The sequence below is a fragment of the Myodes glareolus genome, chromosome 25 (genome assembly GCF_982192425.1).
Source record: "Myodes glareolus chromosome 25, mMyoGla1.1, whole genome shotgun sequence".
Lineage (NCBI taxonomy): Eukaryota > Metazoa > Chordata > Mammalia > Rodentia > Cricetidae > Myodes > Myodes glareolus.
Genome location: NC_142050.1, coordinates 27,084,671 through 27,106,440, shown reverse-complemented (window position 1 = coordinate 27,106,440; position 21,770 = coordinate 27,084,671). Strand labels below are relative to the sequence as shown.

Sequence of the window (21,770 nt, the reverse complement as noted above, 5' to 3'; positions counted from 1 at the left end):
GCTCAGTAAGACTGCCATCTGGAGTTCAGCAGCAGGCAGTAGAAAAGCATCGAAGTCAAAGAGAGTATTAACCAGTAGCCCCGACAAACAAAAAGGCTACCAAATCAACAACAAAGCAATCAAAGCAGTGCTTGCCTTGAAGCATTTGCAAAGCAGGCTGATATATACTCATGTGCCAGAGAAAACAAATGGGAAATTTTCATTTCTAAACTTCAGTAAGCACAACACACTGACGGCTATCTTATTTGAATTTATTCCATTCATTCTCAATGGTTTCTACTTACTCTCACCAGTCACGAAAGAATCTAATTTGATTTGAATTTCAGACCCAAAATTTGAATAGTACTATGGTAAGAGAGAGCTCAAGGCAAGGCCTCTTGTTTTGCACTGCTGGAACGATACTGTCTTTTACATGAAATCTACTCTAAAAATTATCTTTATATGAGAGATACAAAGAAAAAAATGGCAAAATACGTTTGCAGTGCTCAAGACATAAATGTCAAACTTCAGAGGATCAAAATCAAAACTTAAAATATATAATATACAAATTTTAAATTAATGAAACAAAGGGAGTCAATTCAGAATCAACTATTGAAGTCTGGCACAGCAACCCTCTTTCCTGTCTGACCCATTTGTTTCTTTGACTCCAGACCACAGTCTCGGCCAGCCTGACATCTCGCCCCTTACCCAAGTAAGTGCCATAAGTCACGTTTCTGTACTCATCCCAGGAGATTAAGCCGTCTTGGTTCATATCAAACTCCTGCCACTGGTTTTCAACATTGTCATATATGTATTTCTTCTGGGCGTGCTTAATCCAGGATTTCAGCTCCCCCTCCGTCACAAACCCATCTTTATCGGCGTCTATTTTATCTACAATCATTCTACAAGACAAAACAGTTGTGTTTCAAGGGCCAGGTCCACAAAGCTTTCCCCCAGACAGCAGTGACCTACCTAAAACGTAGCCGTAGGTGGCATTTTTATACTCCTCCCAGGAGACGAGGCCGTCCTCATTGAGGTCGTGCCCCTTCCACTGCCGCTCTACATCCTCGTGAATCCAGCGCTTCTGTGCAAACTTAATCCAGCCTTTGAGCTCATCCACAGTGACAAACCCATCCTTGTCGCCATCTATTTTACTTACAATCTTTCTGTAGAAAATGCAGAGAAATCCAGCAAGAAGTTAAAAAGCAACAGGTCTCCGGACTTTGCCAGGAGTGTGTTGTGACCACAGGTGTTGCCCAGGGCTAACACACAGAAATAAAAATAAAAATTAAAAAAAAAATAGCTCCCAAGACAAAACTGTCAAACAGAAAACAAACACTTTTCTCTTTACTGGCCTGTTCCTGACTTGTAACAAGCCATCTGGAAAAAGTGACTAGACCATGGCCAGTGTACTGGGTTCTAAAGTCAACCCAGACATCTTTTCAGTTAGGTCTGAGTCTGGTTTGCAGACCCATGTCCACATGGGTTCTTGCTTTAACATTAAACATGATGTAAATCTCTGTATATTTTCCTTTACTATGCTTATAAGAGAAGGTATACCTCTTGATAAATAATCACTAGCATTAACAATGTTTTCCTTAGAATTTATGATCTCTAAATCAGACCTTAAAATAAAAAATTAGTTTCTTTTAGAAAAAGCTATTCTTTTGTTAAAAACACATAGACTTCTTATTAAGAGTGAGACCCCGTTTCAAAAAAAAAAAAAACCCAGATCACATATATTTTAAGGCAAGATAACTGTAAAAAAAACAAATGAATATAAGAGGCATAATTCTTAAAAATGCCAGTAGTTCTTATACATTACAGGAATTGGATTTTTACACACAGCCACAGAAATAGAAGTCTGAGGATATGGGAAGAATATGTACTCCTGGCTATAAGACTGTTAATAAGCTTAGAGGTTATTAGCAGGCAGATTATAAAGCAAAACAGTAAGGGTAAAGTATGGATCTATTTCCTTTATAAGATTCTTCTAGATGTGTCATTTTAATTAAGGATTTAAAGACAGGTCTACGGGCTCTGAGTGTGGCTCAGGAGTAGAGTGCTTGTCTGGTGTGTATGAGGAGCTGAGTTTGATCCCTAGCACCACTAAGTAAATGCTCATGACAAAACCTCCAAAGATGCAACCTCCTGTTCCTAGAGGACTCAGGAAAGTCACACAATAAGCAGCCCAGTTTAAAATGGAAACTCTGTATCAAAAGCCAAGGTGAGCAATGAGCACATTCTCTGCTCGGATGAGAAAAACTATACATGTTTTCCATGTATATATATACATGGAAGCAAATGCCCTTCCTTAGTTTGTGGTTGTTTCACGACTAGAGCATGAGAAAGTGATTAGAAATCAGAGTTATTACCAGCAAGACTATAAACAGACTCATACTGATACAGCATTAGCTCTATTATTTAAGTCTAGACACAAGCACCTTCCCTAAGAGAATAATCTAGCCTCAGCTGTAAAACACTGATCGAAAAGGAACACACTAAGATGGCATCTCCTAAACACTTTCCTCCACCTGCATGGTAAATTATTCTCAGAAAATTTCAATAACATCAACAATTAAGAAAACTTCTGCATTATCTATCACAGAATCCAATTTATGTTCAAATGGTATTGCTACCAATGGTGTCATTACTAAGAAAAAAAAGGGCACAATATCAAAATCTCTCCTGATCCCTGAAGGTATTTTTAAGCTATTATAAATACCCTGAAGAACTGCTCAGATAAAATAGGTACATGACTGTTCATGAGGTCGGTCTCCCCTCCCCCCAAATGATAAAGGGTTATTTATTTAGGGGAGACTCACAGATCACTGTCCTAGATCACAGTCCTCTGCATGAACAGGGAACAGAAACAGAGTCTAGCAGCCGGAAGTGAGAGCCGGCAAGAGAGTGAGTGTACACTTTACAGCTGCATTTATAGTATAAGAGACCATGCCCAAGTGGGCTGGTATCAAGTGGTTTCTCTTAACAAAGGTGGCTGGTTTAACAGTATCCTATTCTGTATCACCCCCGCCACCCGCGGGCTTAACCCAGGAGTTGACAAACTCCTTTTGGAAAGTTAGTAAATATTTTTACTTCATGAGTCACATATAACTTGGTGTTTGCATATATACAAACAACCTCTGAGAGAAATAAGGGCTGGAGAGATGGCTCAGTAGTTAAGAACACTTTTCTTCTTACAGAGGACACAGGTTCAGTTCTCCAAACCCACATGGTGGCTCACAGCCACCTATAACTCCAATTCCAGAGATCTGATGCTTTCTTCTAACCTCTGCAGATCCCAGGAATGCCTGTGGTGCACACACATAAATGCAGGCACAATATTCACACACACAAAATAACACAGATCTAAAAAAATTAAGTGAAAGATTGGGATGGTAGCTCATTGGGACAGTGCTTCCCCAGTACGCATGGAGCTCTGGGTTCAACCCAATACCACATAAACCCAGGGCAGGGGCACCACCTATCTAGCACCGAGGAAGCAGGGGCAGGAGCATCAGAAGTTCAGGTGATCCTCAGCTACATAGTAAACTGAAGGCTGCTCCAAGATAGTCAAAATCCTGTCATTCTCTACCCTTCCTCCCACAGACTAATAAAGCAAAATAGAAAAAAGCTGGGTAAAATAGTACATGCCTGAAATTCCAGCACTGAGCTAAGCATGGTGGAACACACCTTTAAACTCAGGAGGCAAAGATAGGTTGTGGTGGTTTGGAAGAAAATGGTCCGTCCCCACAGGGAATGGCACTGTTAGCAGGTGTGACCTTGTTGGAGGAAGTACGTCACTGTGGGGTGGGCTTTGAGGTCTCCTGCTCAAGTTTCCCTCAATGTGACAGTCAATTGACTTCCTGCTGCCTGCAAGATGTACTCTAGGCTCCATCATCTCTGCGCACTGCCATGCTCCCCGCCATGAATGATAATGGACTGAACTTCTGAAACTACGAGTTCCCTCAATTAATTGTTTCCTTTGTAAGAGTTGCTATGGTCATGATATCTCTTCACAGTAATAAAAACCTTAAGTAAGTTTGAAACCAGCCTGGTCTACAAGAGCTAGTTCCAGGACAGCTAGGACTGTTACACAGAGAAACCCTGTCACAAAAAAACAAAACAAAACAAAACAAAAAAACGACAAACAAAAAACACAGGTGAACCTGTGAGTTCCAGACCAGACAAAGATTATACAGTAAGACCCTGTCTCATAAAACAACAAACAAAAGAAACCCTAGCACCCAGGAGATATGCCTGTAATCTCAACACTGGGAGGCAAAAGCAGACAAGTAACTCCAAGATGGAGGCCATCTTGGTCCATATAGTGAGATTCTATCTCAAAAGGCCAAAAAGCCCAATCAAATCCAACCCAAACAAACAAAAAAGTTCTACTTGTCAACATTTTTAACAGAAAGATACTGAAAAACATCTTCTAAATTTGTCCTAAAAATGTTTCCTGTGGTCTTTCACATATTATTGAAGACTTCAAAAACAGGAATAATTTTTTAACCTATAGATAATGGTTTTTCTCCTTAATAATTACTCTCTTAAAGAATGACAGGGGGTGGGGTGAGTGGTAGTGGTAACGACTATGATTTGCAAATTTTGATTAACAGCTACCAAAGTAATGTTTTAAGATGCTATAAAAAAGGTTTATCTGGGATTATTCTCTCTGTGGGGAAGAGAATCATACTATGTAGCCCAGGCTGGGCTTGAGTCACCAATCCTCTTCCTTTGGGTTCCCCAAGTGCTGTAGTGTGCCATCATGCCTGGCTTCACCTGAGATCTGTGCTTTCGAGGCCGTCACTGCATACAAGAGGGACGTCTGTCACTACCTCTACAGTTTGGGGAAAGCAAACTATTTAGTTCAATTACACACTGTATAAAAACATGGCTTTTTCACATTTTCTAATTATATACAGTTTGCCCAATGTGCTTAATTTTGATATCTACTGATGAAAAACCCAGCACTTTCTCTACTGAAAACGGCTAGATAAGCGATTCTACCAACCCACAAAGCCAGAGGCCACTACAGTCCTACCTACTCTAAGTGACCCCAAACCTAAGGGTCATCCATGATTCAAGAGTAATTCTGCAGAGGCTTGTTCAAACCAAAATCTATGTTGGACATATACAATATTAATAGGTATGTCATAAAGGACTGAGAACACCCACATAGACTGCTCTTTTTAGCTCCAAATGTTAGCAGTTATAAGGTTAAAACTAAAAGCAAGCAAGGTCTCTCAAAGATAGAGAAGAAACCCAGAAAGAAAACTGGCTTTCTGATATATATATTTCTGAATCATCTTCAAATATTGAGGTATAGTTCATTTAATATAGCAAAGTAATTTTATTACTTCTATCACTGCTAAAGAATAAAACAGTGTACAATTTAGTTAGCAGGTAACACAAGGAATAAATTGTTATTTAAGTTTTTATCAAAGAAAACTCTACAATAATATCTTACAATTATACTATTGTACATGATGGCAAAAAAATGCAGCGTGGCACAGCCTGCTACATAAATCTCTTGAAAACAGTCCACAGAGCTGCACCAATGACACTCATTCAGGAGAATTTTTCACAGAATTGACCTGCATCTTCATAAAAATCTGAGTTTTAGAAGAACCAAAAAAGACACGCTTAAAACTCCAGAAACAGGGCTGGAGAGATGGCTCAGAGGTTAAGAGCACTGACTGTTCTTCCAGAGGTCCTGAGTTCAATTCCCAGCAACCACATGGTGGCTCACAGCCATCTATAATAAGATCTGGTGCCCTCTTCTGGTATGCAAGCATGCATGAAAGGAACGTTGTATACATAATAAATAAATAAATTAAAAAAAAAAAAAAACTCCAGAAACAGTCAGTCAGCGTCCCACTAAGTGAAGATTACCTGCAAATGTATCTTTGCATCACATGTGTGCGGTGGGGGCAGAAAAAAGGCACTGAACCCTGGAACTCAAATTACAAATGGTTGTGAGCTGTAGCATGGGAACTGGGAACTGAGCCCAGGTCCTTGAAGAGCAGTCAGTTCTCTTACACACCAAGCCATCTCGCCAACCTCACTACTGAAGTTGTTAAGAAGCTGCTTAGGGCCACAAAACTTGATTAGAACAGCATCACCAAAACCCATGCTGATTCCCGAAACTAGGGCCATTATTTGTCTTTACTTATTATTGCTTGTTTTTTGAGGTACTAGAGATCGAGTACAGGACCCTGAACACACGGGGCAGTGCTCTGTCACTGAGCTAAACACCAACCCTAGTTTTGTTGTAGATGATATCACATCACAATGTCAAAAGGTTGGACACCCCTATTAAAGGGCATGGTTGTTTTGACTTTTATTAAAGGACACCTGGAGAAGTAATAAACTTTACAGAAATAGGGAATCCAATTTCTAGTTTATTAGGAGCCTAGACATTACTTAGTTTGGGCATCATTGAATAAATTAGAGAAAGCTTTTTAAAATTAAAAGCAGCAGAACTAAGAACCCCATGTAATGTTCTGGAATCAAGATGATAAGGCTTAGGCTGGGTTCAATACTACTGGTTACTTTAGGACAATTTTCTTATTATTTTTGAACTATGTGTACACGTGCCTGTGTGCCACCACGTGCGCGTGAGCGCAGGCATCCTTAGGTTCTCGAAGGCATCAGATACCCTGAAGCTGGACTTAAAGACAGATAATTCTTTTTTCTAATTGTTTTTATTGAGCTACTTATTTTTCTCTGCTCCCCTCTTCCTCCCTGCTCCCCTCTTCCCCTCTCCCATGGTCCCCATGCTCCCAATTTACTCAGGAGATCTTGTCATTTTCTACTTCCCATGTAGATTAGATCTATGTATGTCTCTCTTAGGGTCCCAGGTAGATAATTCTTGATAGGAGTGCTAGGTACCGAATCTGGGTCCTGTTCAAGGACAGTATATGCTCTTAACCACTGAGCCATCTTTCCAGGCCTACAGGCCACTTTCACTTTACTCTGTAGAAGAATGAGGTACATACTGTTATTCAGTGGAGAAGCGTATTAAAGAAGGGATTTTATTAGATTTTTTTAGTGGTAGCAATTCTGCTGTTAGTGTTCAGAAGACAGAGCTCAGTACAGCTTTATTAGTGACGGAACCAGAAAATAAAAAGAATTAGCTGATTTATAAAGGTGCTTCTCACCCCCTGGACTCCTGCCCTGACTGAGAACAGACATCTTACCCAAGCCTTTCCTTGCTCTCTTCTGGTGTCAGCTGATCAAAACTCTTTGCTTCTTCTGCACCCAAGAAGGCATCATGGTCATAGTCAAAATTCTGAGCATCATTGTGAACTTTGTCGCTGAGCTGAGGCTCATGGTGTACTCGGTCCTTTTTTTCAGTAGGCTTGCTCAAAGCAAAGGCTGTGCACAGGGACAGGCACATAAGAAACTGTCGCAGGTCCATGATAACCTACCTTAATGGAAGAAGAAAGAGTTAACACAGAAGGCAGCATGCTTGATAGTAAGAAATCAAAACACGTCTCAATTAAATTACTAATTTGGTATGTACACATAGCTAAGTCTTTTATATTACCTAAATATTTTGACTTAATCCATAAAATAAGAGCAGTAGGCCATCAGACTTCCAGTCCCTATAGTGGGATACTTTTACCAGTTTCCTTTATAACTGTAGGATAATTAGGAATCTAGAGTTCAAATAACTATAGATAATTTCTCTTCGAGGAACACCATTTTTTTTGTCCAAGATGTCAAGAGTTAAAACTGAAAGAACAAGTCTTAAATCCTGATTCTAAATCCTTTACTTTTTGTCCTTTTATCAGTGATCTGGTTTTCAGACACAGTTGAATAACAGAATTACCTAGAAGACTTCATGCACCCCCAATCAATTCTCTTAAAATCTCTCAAGTTAAACCAGGCTTCCTTATTCCATAGCACAGGTCTCTCACACAGGCTAACCTTGAGTCTATTCACAAGTAACAAAGGTGTTATCCATTCATCTGCATAGTCTACTCCCAGACTTGCTCAGACACAAAGGCCACCAGATACTATTCGAAGTACAGATTCCTGACAGCCCCTCTAGTCTCTTGGTTCATAGTCGCAGGCAAATCTAATAAACACAAGGCTGGACCTCTATTGAAAAATTCCAGAGAAGCTATCAATTAAAAACCTGTGTCACGCCAGGCATTTAAACCCAGGCAGCCAGGGCTGTTACACAGAGAAACTCTGTCTTAAAAAATAAAAACCAAAGCAAAACAAAAAAACTGTTTCACACATTTAACAAACAACTTACTCTATTACTAGAGAGGCTAAGGTCTCAAGGAACAAAACCTTAAAATTAAATCAAAGGAAATAGTTTTCCTGGACTTTCATATTTTACTTAACCTTTCATTGTGGAACACGAATGTTGAACGTCTGTGCCCATTCCACCAATTTCACAGCACTTCTTACCCCTCTCCCACTATGCCTAATCTCTGGTATCTCTGAACATGCCTTTATTTGGAAATACAGTCCCTTGCAGTTCTAATCAAGTTAAAATGAAGTCATACTCATTTAGTGTGGGTCCAAAGATGGATGTCCTTATAAATGAAGTAAATCTGGAGACAGAGTTAGAATGTTGTGCTCTGACAGAGGCAGAGGTTGAAGTATATGCACGTGAGTCAGGGACTGCCAAAGACTGCTGACTTCTGGTAAGAAGTGGAGAGTCGGGGAAGAGCCTTCAAAGAGAGAATGGCCAAACCAAGCCCTGTACTTGAATTTTAGTCTTTGCAAGGATTAAAGGACATCACCTTCAGGGGCAGGTGAGATGTCTCAGGGGTGCAGAGCTTACTGTTCAAGTCTGATGACTGGACTCTGATCCTGGAACCCACCTAGAGGTGGGAGAAAGAACTGGCCCCACACAAGGCCTCTAACTTCCACAAGTGAATACACAGACAACTAGTAATTAAAACAAAGCTATCAGCTAATTTGTTGCAATTTGTTATAACATCCCCAAGAAATGAACAAAGGTTACAATGGTCAGGAAAGCTACATCTTCTGAAGATTAAGCCCAGGCACAGATGATTCTCCTTTCCTGGGGATGTCACCCTAGAAACTAACAGGTGTAAGCACTCACATTTATATGCGAGAATTTGCCTACTCAGAAAATTCTCTAAGCAAAGCTTCTAACTTAGAGGTTGCTAATCCAACTACACCCCTCAAACACCTCTAGCTGGTTCTGCTTCAAAGTTTTGGGAACCAGAGCAAAGGGAGAGGACTGTGTTAGGAAATAAAGAAATTAAATATGCCAACATAGTCTACATCCTTTAATGTTTCTATCTCCCCGTAACCCTCAAATAGTAGACTTATGAATTTAAACTATTAAGTGATTTATAGAGCCCTCTAGATTACAAAACTAAGAAAATATTTAGCACAGCTAATAGTGAACATGCTTATATAAAAGCCCTTAAAAATAAAAGCAGTCAGGCATGGCGACACAAGCTCTTAAATTCCTGCATTCAGGAGGCAGAGGCAAAAGCAGAGGCAGAAGGATCTCTGTGAGTGGAGGCCAACTTGGTCTGTATAGTGAGTTCCAGGACAGCCAGGGTTACATTGTGAGACCCTGTCTCAAAAAAATCAAAACAAAAAGACAGAACCAAACAAACAAACAAAAAAGAAGAAAGTGAGGTGGCTCATCAGTTAAGAGCACTTGCTGCTTTTCTACAGGAGCAGGATTTGATTCCCAGCACCCACAAAGTGGCTGTCATGTATCGGTAACTCCGATTCCAGGGACTTTCCTGGACAGCCATTACTTCACCCACACTATCCACACTGCTGCTCACTTCTGTTTCCTCAGCATCCACAGTCACCCTGAAATCTGGTTTTCTGTCTGATCACTGACTAAACTGTCTAAAAAAAAAATCACTAGGACCAGTCAGCTGGCAAACCCAAGAACCCTATCCAGTCTCCATCTCTGCAATAGATAACAGGAAAGAAATTTGCATTTTGAATAAGGTCTATTTAAAAAACTGTTCTGTAAGGAAGATGGCTTAGTGGGTAAGAGTGCTTGCAGGGCCAGTCTGCGGACTGGAGCTTAAGTCCAGGGCTGTGGGGAATGAAGACATGAAGAGAGTCGGAGCTTGACGGCTGCTAACCTAGCTCAGGTTCGGTGAAAGAGCCTGTCTCCCAAGGAATAAGGCAGCGGAAGTGACAGAACAGGACACTCAACACACACACACATATGTTCTCTGTGTCCACACATACCAAATTCTATTAGGATCTATGACAGAAGGCTTCTTTGTTTTTATGAAGACACACAATCAAAACATATGCCCCCCCAATTTGATAGTACTAGACTTATCTAAATCTATTCATGAAAAGAAACAAAACAGTTTTATCCAAGACATTTAAAAATACTTTTGTGGAGTTCATTTCTGAAACGTCTTTGTCTTTATAATCAAACGACAGAAAAAAAATTGATTATCTCAATCCCCCCATTTTCTTTAAGTACATATTAACATATGAAAAGAATGATACACATAAACGAGCCACACAGCTGTATGAGCTTTATCACGAGATCTACAGGGCAATCCAAAGGCTATAAAGGTATTCATCCCCCATTTACCCAATGATTTACAAATTTGTATCTCAAATTCTGACCCTCCTCTATTAAACAGAATTTTTTTTTTTAGAGAGAGAAATTATGGCTAGTGCCTGTAATTTCAGTATCTGGGAGACTGAAGCAAGAGGCCGCTATGGCGAGGCAAGATGGTTCACCAGGTAAAGTCATTTACTGTCTGACAACCTGAGTTCTATCCCTGAATGGTGATAAACGCGAAAGGAGAGAACTCTGATTCCACAAAGTTGTACTCTGACCTCCATGGACATACAGAGGTACATGTATGCTGAAGCTTGCACTCTTATGTGTGCTTGGTACCCCTCCCTCTCCCAGAGAGAGAGAGAGGGGGGGGGAGAAAAAAAAAGATTCCAGGCCAGCCTGGGCTACAGCTGAGATGCAGTTTCCAAACGAAAACAAAAGATCTAGTTAGTATTGTAATCACAAGCCACATGGACTAATAAGCATTTAAAATATGGTTAGTGTAAATCATGTTTAGAAGTGCTATATTTTATATAAATGAATATATGCACTCTGTTTCAAGAAATAAAGTTTCCCTGAAAACTCTAACTTTTTAGCACCAACCTCATCTATCCTTTCCGTCAGCTTAGATATCTATGTTAAATTCAGTCTTTCAGAAACATTAATTCTGAGAGATTCCACAATTATTCCAGATGACTGAAGACCCATTGCTCAATGCTAGCAAGTGGGAGAAGTGGGTGTGGCGGTAAAATTCCAGTTCTCTGAGTTTGTACATTCAGTAGAAGGAACTTCTCCATCACAGAGTGGAAGACCCAAGGCTTAAGGGTCTACTTTATTTAATGGGGAATCAACAGCTCGACAGCATTATACTTAACTATATAAGACATGGGATGTGAAATCAAGAAATAAAAATGACCTCGTTATCTATCTGTTATTCCTTACTTGCAGACTTTAATATAAGAATCACTAACATAAATTATCACATAAAAGTCAAATCATCCTTGATATCCAGAAAGGTACGATAATGACAAATTATCTTGACTTTTCTAGTGACAGTCAATTTACACTAGTTTACCCAATAAATTTCAATTAATCAAGTGCAAGATTACAAGAGGGCTGAGAATATAAAAGTGCAAAATTTGGCTACCAAAGCTCTGAGAATGACTGAAACTATTACAAGGTTTAATTAGCCATACAACCAAAGCAATCAAACACAAATAAAAATTTTCTGGCCACACAATCAACTTACTTTTGAAGCTGGACAGATGGTTCAGTGTTTAAGCGTCCTCCAGAGGACCGGGGTTTGATTCTCAGTACCCACATGGTGGCTAACAACTGTCTGTAACCATTCCCAGGTGATCCCATTTGAATCTCTGGCCTCTTTGGAGACTGTGCACATATGGTGCACAGCCATGTGGGTAAAATACCCATAAACAAAATAAAATCTCAACAAATAAACTCAAAACAAAAACAACTTACTTGAAGGAAAAAGGTTGTAGGAATTCTGGGGGGGGGGGCTTCCTTTGGGATGAAATTTTAATATATAACTTATGGTTCAAGTTATTCTAGCAAAATATACAGAAAAAAAAGCTTTGGTGTCTAGTAGTGGATTCTGTTGTATATGTTTAGCATGCATAAATCTTTGAGAATGTGATAGCTATTTTAACTTGATCTTGCTTCAGTGTCAAAAGTCTAAAAATTTTAAAATCTTAGATGGGGGGGGGAGCAACCACACAAGATCTTGGATGAAAAGACCTAGCCACCATGGTTGTATCTCAGCAGAAAGAAGTCTGCACTTCCTGCTTGTATTACTCCACAACAATGACCACAAGCTGTACTGTTTTTCTTTAGTTTCTCAGATGTTCTACTTTTTGGCTTTTTAACATTTATTTGTGTGCATGCATGTGGTCATATATGAGCTAAGGTCAGAGAACAATTCTGGGAAATTGGTTCTGCCCCTGCACCATGTATGTCAAGCTTGGGAACAAACACCTTCAGTGGCTGAGCCACCTCAATCCCCCCTTTCTTTTCTTTTTCTTTTTTCTTTTTTTTGGAAGGGGGAGGGTTTCATTGTATCTCATACTAGCCCAGAACTCACTATGCCAGGCAGCCGTTAGCTTGAGGCAATCCTCCCACATGGGCTTACCAAATGCTAGGATTCCAGGCATGTGTCACCACTAGATTCTACAATTTTGAAGTCATTTCTGCCTAAGTTAATATAAATTAACTCTCTATAGCTCCTAATGTAAAGATATATATATATATGCATTTTATTGGCTTAATTGGTTGATATTTAGCAACAATGTGGTTTTGCTGTGCTTTCCAACTCCCAATTTCCATTACTAGATCTGGTCAAATGCCAGGTATAGGCGAATATGTGATTTCAGGGGCTGGCAAAATGGTTGAGCCAGTACAGTCCAACAACTTGAGCTGGACCCCAGAACCCATGGTGGGAGGTGAAAACGGCCTTCCACATGTCATCTCCCTTGACTTACATAGCAAGCTCATGGCATGTGTACGCCCGGTTCCATAATAAAAGTACCTTAAAAAAACGTCATGTTATTTCGTATGTTTAACTCTAATATATGTTACAGAACAACAGCATTTATATTTAGGAGTTCATAGAAAAGCGGGGAGGGGTGGTGTACTCCTTTAACCTCAGCATTCGAGAAGTCGAGATGCGAGGCTATGAGTTCGAGATGTCTATGAGTTCGAGGCCAGTCTGATCTATATATAGTGAGTTCCAGGCCAGTCAGGACTACACAGTGAGACCTTTTCCTTCACACACAAACAACAAACTCACAAACATTCAATGAGAGAGAATCCAGGATCTTAAGCATTTCCCATGACTCTTCCTAGCTATCCCTGAAACATCCTGTCACACCAGTGTTACAAAAAAAAAAAAAAACTAAAAAAACCAAAACAAAAAACAAACCAAAAAAACAAAAAAAGGAGCTAATATTGACATACTAGTCTCCTGCACTGAGGCAATGGAATAAAACACTACCAAAGGTATATATAACATACCAGTGGATGAACGGCACCAACACAGATGGAGCATGACTCTGCGATGAAGTCCATTCACTCACACAAACTTCAGCATTTTTGTGAGCTCATGGCTCAACTTTTGATTCTACAAAATATCCTGTTGAAGCCCTTTGAAACACTGTCAGAGTAGGCCGAAACAGACTTGCCTCTGACACAAACAGTTACAGGTTAGCTCTCTTCCCTTACTTGTTCAGCAGAGCTGGCTATCACTTGATACTTCAATCTAACTGAATGAGGTCAAATACATATTCGTCTCGGATTAGCTTTCAGGTATAACAAGGAATAATTTATCTGTCAATCCAAGTTTTTCTACTTTCAAGCTCAATTAAATAAACTCGAGGGTCATTAGTCCCAGTGTATTAATGCTGACTTGACAGTCCATGACAGGAAGTGGATGCAATTCTCAAAAAAATTCCTGGGCCAGGGCCTTGGACGCTTAGGAATTTGGATCAAAAACCCAAAAGTTTTAGCACCAATCCACTGAAAGCAAAAAGAAACTTTACAAAATACAAATCACTCTTAATTACAGCAACTACAAGGAATTAAAGTCACTTCTGAATACAGCACGCCAAAAATCCGAATAGCTCTTGGGAAAGGCGAGCAAAAAACATGACATTTAAAGGTAATTAATTCCCTAACTAACATGTGAAAACTGTTATCTATTAATGACTAAATTCGGTCAAACACAAAAAAAGTGCAGCGTTTCTTTCTCAATTAACAAGCCATTATTAAAATAATGACATTGTGTTCGTCGTTCTGTTCCCCACCTTCCTACACTCTGTAAGACAGCAAACTCTTTCTTTCTTGGCACTAACAACCCACTCACGGGATGTGGCCTTGGGGCGGGGTGGCAGCTCCCAGCAGGCCTGTGAAAGGTGGCAGGGAGCTGATATAAATCTCCCCAATTCTCTCCGACCTTCAGGAAACAAACAAGAGTGGCCCTCTAGTCCCAGAGACACTGCGAGTGGAGGGGGCCGGGGCGGAGAACAAGGACGCGCGAAGTCAGGCACAAAACGGTGCCCAAGGAGGGCGCAGGGCCCGGGAGTCAAAGTCTGCTGGGCCACAGTACTCTACGCGAAGCTGCGGGACGGAGAGCCAGGGGACAGAGAGGAGTCTCGGGGCGCTCGGGTACACTGAGGCCGGAGCGAGGAAGATCCACTCCGCACGGGGAACAAGGCGGACGGACAGAATGAGGGCAAACGAGGACCCACCGGGCACCACGGGGCTTACCTTTCCCGGGAGCTCTACGCCGCAAGATACGGTGGCCGAAGCTCACCCAGGGACTCAACTCCCGCGCACAAGCACCGCCCAACCGGAAGGAGTCCATAGCCCCGCCCCCATCCGCCTGGTCGGCGGCCTCCACACCAATCACCAGCAAGACCGCTGCTGATGCGTCGCTTTTCCGCCCGGCCATTGGTTCCACAACCGCGCGGCCGTGATTGGCTTGAAAGCGCCACGTCCCCGCGAGCGCGCCGAGTTGCGTGGACCGGATTCCCGCCCAGTTCGGGTCGCCCATCCTGTGGCGACTCTGAGTCCCAGTTCTGTGCTCTTGGGCGTGTGGGCGCGGCCCGCTGACTGTGGCCCCCCTGTCCGCCACGTCCGCATTCACGACGCACGAATCTGCTCTCAGGGCTTCTAGGGTTATTCTGATCGCTTTCTTCCTGCGCTCAAGCCCCCGGGAGCGGAATAATACCGCGGTCGCATCACCACCCGCGGTGAAACTAGCCCAGCTTCTGGCTCTTGAGGGTCCCGGTTGATCTACTGATCAACAGCCCTGCCAACGTGTGCCTTTCAGCTTCATTTCCCACCCACTATGTTCCTTCGCACCTCTGCCCAATCCATCATGATCCCCGCCTTCCCCGAAAGCCTTACATTTCACATCCTTGTGATCTTTATTCACAAAGCATCTTCCTCTGCCTGAAAGAAGTATGTGCATATATATTTTCCTCGATTTTCCATTAGTCGTAAAACAGATTGCTATCCTGGAATGTCTTAGAGCTGGGTAGGTAGTGAAACCGCAAGGCTCTAGGTCAGGTGGTAGGTCCAGGAATCTTTCCTGGTCACAGTAAGCAAACAATACATATTTCCTTTCCTAACAGTTTTAATTTTCAGTACACAACCAGATTTGGCTAATAACGGCACTTATCCTTGTGTCTTTGCTTAGATCAAGTGCTGGGTTTCGCCGGATTTAAGCATCAGAAGCTCCCAGCTTACAGTCCTAGCCCAAATGCTCAGTAATACTAAATACATTGCTTCGCGGGCCCCTGATTGAAAAGAGGCCCAGGAAATTAGCAATCTCTCTCTCTTCTCTCTCTTCTCTCTCTCTCTTTCTCTCTCTCTCTCTCTCTCTCTCTCTCTCTCTCTCTCTGAAGGCAGACAGGAAGAGTTTGAACCTAGACTTTGCCTGGGACTCTATAATCTACCATTGATCTATAACAGCCCCATTACCTACTCAGTGTCAGAAAATTAAAGCATGCATTCATTGAGGACTACTACATTTTCAGAACATATGGAATGAATAGCACATAAAGTTCATGAAAGACATAAGAAAGCAAATTAGTTTAAGATGAGGAAGGCTGGCAACTACTGCTTGGGGCATTCAAACTAACGACTCTAAACACAACTCTCAAAGAGAGTTCATTCAGGAGCCAAATGTGAGTGACCATGACCAAGAGACCAGATTAGGTTACCCCAAATTCCATGTACCAATGTAGTAATGGTTTGATGAAGCTTTTATAATAACAGAACAAGGAAACTATTCACTATTATATTGGTGGAAACATCAGAGAATGAGTTACAGCCCTCAGGTATTATCTGACGACGCCCTTAGCTCTCGAGTTGTGAAAGCTAGCGGTCCACTAAATCAGTACATTCCAAAGGAAACTAGCGCTCTGTTTCTGCAGTCCACATGATCTGCCTAACGGTCATGAAGCTGTTAGGTTAGTTACAGAGGAGAGCAGTAGACAGCTCTTAAATAAATGGACACTAAGAGGGCTAAATATGGCCCCAAATAGTTTGCAAGGTTCTAACTTCTCCACTTCATTGAGGGTCTAATCAGCTAATAAATCTTGGAGAAGGTTCAGTTTGAAAGTGCAGCTGCTTTCCCGCCAACCAAGCTGCATATTTTGTACATGGGGCAGGAACACATAGCACCTACTGAATATTACTAATGCTCCATGTTGCTAGGAAATGCTTTCTAGCCTCTGTGGTAGATGAGGCTGGGGAGTAGGAAGGACAGGAATCTTCAAGAGAGGGGAACAGCCTGTTAGAGCCCTCAAGGAAACAACTCAGGATCAAATCATGAAAATCTACTGGCTCTTATATTCCAGACATTTTTAAAGCCCTCTGTATTTGATATGTGACGTATATTAAGAGTAACACATCAAAAATTAAAATAACCAAGAATGTTGTCTGGCCTAATAGCATGAAGGAAATGGGCATTAAAACAACAAAATAATTTTTAAAAAACAAACAAAAAGCCCTTAGATTGACTATATATTTGCCCCAGTGACTACAGTTACTTGTACCTGTGAGCTATCATATTTATAGTTATAGTATTTAAACAAATCTATTATCTTTGAAATCCAGTGCAGTTTTTTGTGTTATTGCTTTTGTTCTGACCATCTTAATTCCATAGCTATAATCTTGGGTGGAGTGGCTGATTCTAGGAACTCTAGGAAATATTGATTTTTAATATTCAATATTAAAATTAATATTGTTATTTTTAATAACAATGATAGAAGCAAGATATTAGACTTGTTAGGAATTACAGTTTAGTTGGAGGATGTAGCATAAGAATAAAATGCTTGCCTAGCATGCATGAGGGTTCTGGGTTCAATTCCAAGCACTACCCCCATCGCCCAAAAGTCAGAATGTTACAGTCCTTATAGGCATAACTAAATCTCTCTATTTTAATGTCAGAATTGGAAATGGGACTCTATAGGGAGTCACTGTAGTTTTGTCTATTTCCTTTTTGTTAGCAAAATATAAATATCATTTAATTTAAAAAAAAACAGCCTATTGTACTGTAGAACACCTTAAAAACCCATTTAATGAAGAAACTTCAGCACTCAAGGTATAAAACATCACGGATGTTGTAATTATTAGAGGTTGGCATCTTTTGTATACATGAATGAAAAGAGTTAGCCAAATCAGGTATCTCTAGCTAGAGTAAATGGAGGTAAAGTTACTCTGTTCAACATCTGAGCATATTGTAGGGTCTTTTACAGTGTTTAAATGGGACCTAGTTAAGTTTTTTTAATATTTTTTATGGTTTATTTAACTTTATTTTATGTGCATTGGTGTGAAGGTGTCAGATCCCCCGGAACTGGGTTTTCAGACAGTTGTGAGCTGCCATGTGAGTGCTGGGAATTGAACCCGGGTCCTCTGGAAGAGCAGTCAGTGCTCTTAACCGCTGAGCCATCTCTCCAGCCCCTAAATTTTTTAATCAAAAGTTTATTTCTTCTGGCTGTAGTAAGTCCTGTGCAGGAACAAGTGCCCTTAACCACTAAGCCAGCTCTCCAGTCCCACACTTGAATCTTCCAAACATGAAAACTAGTTTTGTGTAAGGCAGGGGTTCTGGGTAAGCAAACAATCATAGCCAAAAAGCAAACAAGCACACAAGATTAATGCTTTTTAAAGTTCATTAAAACCCAAAAGTAACACTATTTTATCGCTAAGGAATACACCAAGTGAAATACTAAATATCATAAACTATTTTGAAAATACCTAATTATGAAAGGATTTAAGAATCATAAAAAGAGCAGTGTTGTCCCTTGAGATACGTGATTGTCCCTGGACTTGAAGATGAGTACCATCCAGCATTTCTGAAGCCCACTCGGATGTGTTCCCAGATGAAGTAAGTGTATGTTTCTTCTGAAAAAGCTGAACCTAAAAGTTCATCTCGTCTAGTCTTGTCGTCCAGACTAAAGGTGGCTGGGTACATTTTTCCTCCTCCCACTAGAATGAAGTCTTTGCTGTGACGCCCTTTTTCCGTTCAGCTGATGAATCATCTGGTTTCCTTATTCTCTGAGGAAGACTCTATAACTAATTTTGAACTTTTGATTATCTAGTTAAAATTTCTTTTTTAGTAGCAAATGCTTTTAATAGAGATGGTTCATGTACTTTTAACTTATTTTTAAATAGAATGTCAAGTACTTGAAACACTTTTCATCAGTTCTTTAAGAGTTTTGTACATTTTGATCATATTCAATCTCCTTCCCTACCTACCTGACATTATCTGTCCTTCCTTCCTTCCTTCCTTCCTTCCTTCCTTCCTTCCTTCTCCTCAAAACCAATTGTGCTGCCTAAATATCTTGGATATGTGATCTTCATTGACTTGTGGTTGACTTACCGGGGCTACACTCTTAGAGAAAACTGTTTCTTTCTCTCTCAGTAGCTAAAAATTGCCAATAACTCCATGACTGGTTGTGTGCTCAATCCCCCATGAATGCTGGGATTTGATCTGGATTGGATCTGCATGGGGTTTGTTCCAGTTACTGTAACCTCTGTGAGCTCATCTATGCAGCTGCCCTGGTGTGGCCGGAAAGATCTGCTGCCTTGTAGCCATCCACTGCCTCTGGCTCTCACGCTCTTTCCACCCCGTCTTCCGCAATGATTCCTGAACTGTGAAGTGGACAGGGACGGTATATATGTTTTCTTTGCAGGTGAGAATTCTGTAGTCTCTTGTTCTTGGAACCTTGGCCAGTTGTGGGTCTGTTATTACTATCTACTGCAGGAAGGGACTTCTCAGATGAGGGTGAGACATGCACTGTTCTCTATGGGTATTCCTGATGAAATTCACACATCTGAAAATCCAAGGCTAACTAACACCTGCAAATTGTCTTGACCTTTAATATTCCTTCGGTATAAATCATAAAATTTAAAGACATGTTCATTTAAAATGATACTAAGGCCATTTATTGTTGCTTAAACATATGTTTTTAGGGATGACCACTTGGTATTTGATAATCATTTTGGTGGCTAATCCTGGAGGAAACTAATTCTCCCTCTCTTGGCTATTGTTAGCTGCCTATAGCTCTTCATCTAGGGATAGAAACCTCATCCATGAGATCATCACACATCCAAGATATCTAGGTAGCACAAATTGATCTTGAGGAGTCTGGAAAGGAAGGAAGAAAGGAAGGAAAGAGGGAGGGAGGAAGGGAGGGAGGAAAACGAAGGCAAAGTCAGGTGGGTAGGGAAGGAGAATGAATATGACCAAAATATGTACAAATCTTATCCATGAGACTCCCATGTTGCCATATCAACTGGTGCCATTGTTAAGGTCTTGTCTAGACAGCCATTTTGTTGAGACAAAGTATTTATTTTATAAAAAAGATAATGTTTTTCCAAAATGGGTAAACCTTAAGAGAAAGTCAAAGTTTTAGCTAATTTTGACAATTTATTGGTGCTATTTTTCAATCTAATGGGCCAAATTTTATAAATAAAATTAATATTAAAATATTTGTCCATTAAAATGATTTCCATGATCATATGTAGTTAGTAGGAATAACCCAAATTACTATTCAGGAAATGGATACCTAACAAGCAAAGGCTTTGTCCAGTAGGAAAACATAAAATATAAAAATAAATTTTGTCTCATTTAGTAAAAAAATAAAAACACAATCCTTGCTTTTTGAAGCCATTTTTTGTAAACATCAGTAAAATTAGATCAATACTTAAGAAAACCTTTCTGTTACAAACAAAATCAAGCATTAATTTATCTCAGGTCATAATTTTGATCTTAAATTTTAATGAACTTTATATTATACTCAATTCAGTTATAGCTAGATCAACTTTAAGTTTTATTTTCACAATCTTTCTACAATATAATCCAATCTTTTTTATAATATTTATTATTTATTATGTATACATAATTCTGTCTGCGTGTATGCCTGCAGGCCAGCAGAGGGCACCAGACTTCATTACAGATGGTTATAAGCCACCATGTGGTTGCTGGGAATTGAACTCAGGACCTTTGGAAGAGCAGGCAATGCTCTTAACCACTGAGCCAACTCTCCAGCCCCTATAATCCAATCTTTTAAAATTATTATCATACATTTCCATTTTGGAACAACCTTTGTTTACCATACAAAGTCCTTTCTCAACTAAAGCATTTTTTAACTTTTTTAAAACAACAATATATCTGATCTATAACCATTCTATCTCCTTTTCTAACTTAGTTTTTGGTACTTAGCCAATTATTATTTTAAAAATAAAATTTTAAGAACAAGTTTTAATCAGATAATTTTCAATAAAACCCCGAAGGCTGTACCTAAAATAAGAAAACATATACATGGGGTCATAGTTAGCATCAACTATAGACACAACCCAGAGTCACTTGGGAAGAGGGAACTCAGTTGGGATATCACTTCCATCAAACTGGCCTTTGGAAATATTTGTGGAGTAGTTTTTGAATCGATAATTCATGTAGGAAGTTCCAGCCTACTGTGGGGAGTGCACCCCCTAGGCAGTGAACCTGAGCTGTTTAAGAAAGGTAGTTGAACAAGCTAGTGAAGACTGTTTCTGCATGGTCTCCGCTTTAGCTCCTGCCTTGAGTTCCTGCCTTGGCCGCACTCAATGATAGACTGTAACCTATAGCTAAACAAACTAGTGTTTATCATAGCAACACACGGACAGACAGACAGACAGACAGACACACACACACACAGAGAGAGAGAGAGAGAGAGAGAGAGAGAGAGAGAGAGAGAGAACATAAATAAATAGATTGAAATAAGTTTTCAAGTTAGTGACCTGGATGAAAGAAATTAAGGTGGCACTCAAAGCTTGGGCTACGGCTGTGGCTCAGTGGTAGAGTGCTTGTCAAGTACACACAAGGCCCGGAGTTCAATACCCAGCACAGCAAAATGAAATCTTTAAAGAATAGTCCTGGTTCCTGGATACAGGAAATGAGTGGCATGGTGAGTTGAGGTGTCGGAAGGAATCAGAGGCTGGTGGAGGTACTTCAGAGTCTTTGTCCAGGAGGGAACTGTGTTGTCTGAGTTTTCTGTCCTGCCCAGTTCCCGCAATTGTTAAATCCCAAAGAAATCACACAGAAGTCTACATTAGTTATAAACTGATTGGCCCAGTATCTCAGGCTTCTTATTAACTCTTATAACTTATATTAGTCCATTATTCTTGTCTATGTTAGTCATGTGGCTCGGTACCTCATTCAGCATGGCAGTCA

General features: G+C 40.4%; 1 protein-coding gene across 3 annotated transcripts in view; it reads right to left on the bottom strand.

The window, feature by feature from the left end:
- The window catches only part of Calu (calumenin), a 28,706-nt gene extending 13,787 nt beyond the window's left edge, over positions 1-14,919 (bottom strand). Inside the window, exons 1-3 of one of the 3 annotated variants that reach the window (XM_048451035.3) lie at positions 14,813-14,919; positions 7,185-7,415; positions 952-1,145 (exon numbers count right to left, since the gene is read on the bottom strand). In XM_048451035.3, coding sequence (XP_048306992.1) covers positions 952-1,145; positions 7,185-7,405 — 415 coding nt within the window. In that variant the 5' untranslated portion in view covers positions 7,406-7,415; positions 14,813-14,919. Of the gene's footprint in view, positions 1-687; positions 882-951; positions 1,146-7,184; positions 7,416-14,812 lie in introns of all 3 variants that reach the window. The other 2 variants (XM_085683777.2, XM_048451033.3) reach the window with 2 other exon arrangements.
- Positions 14,920-21,770: the final 6,851 nt, after the last annotated feature.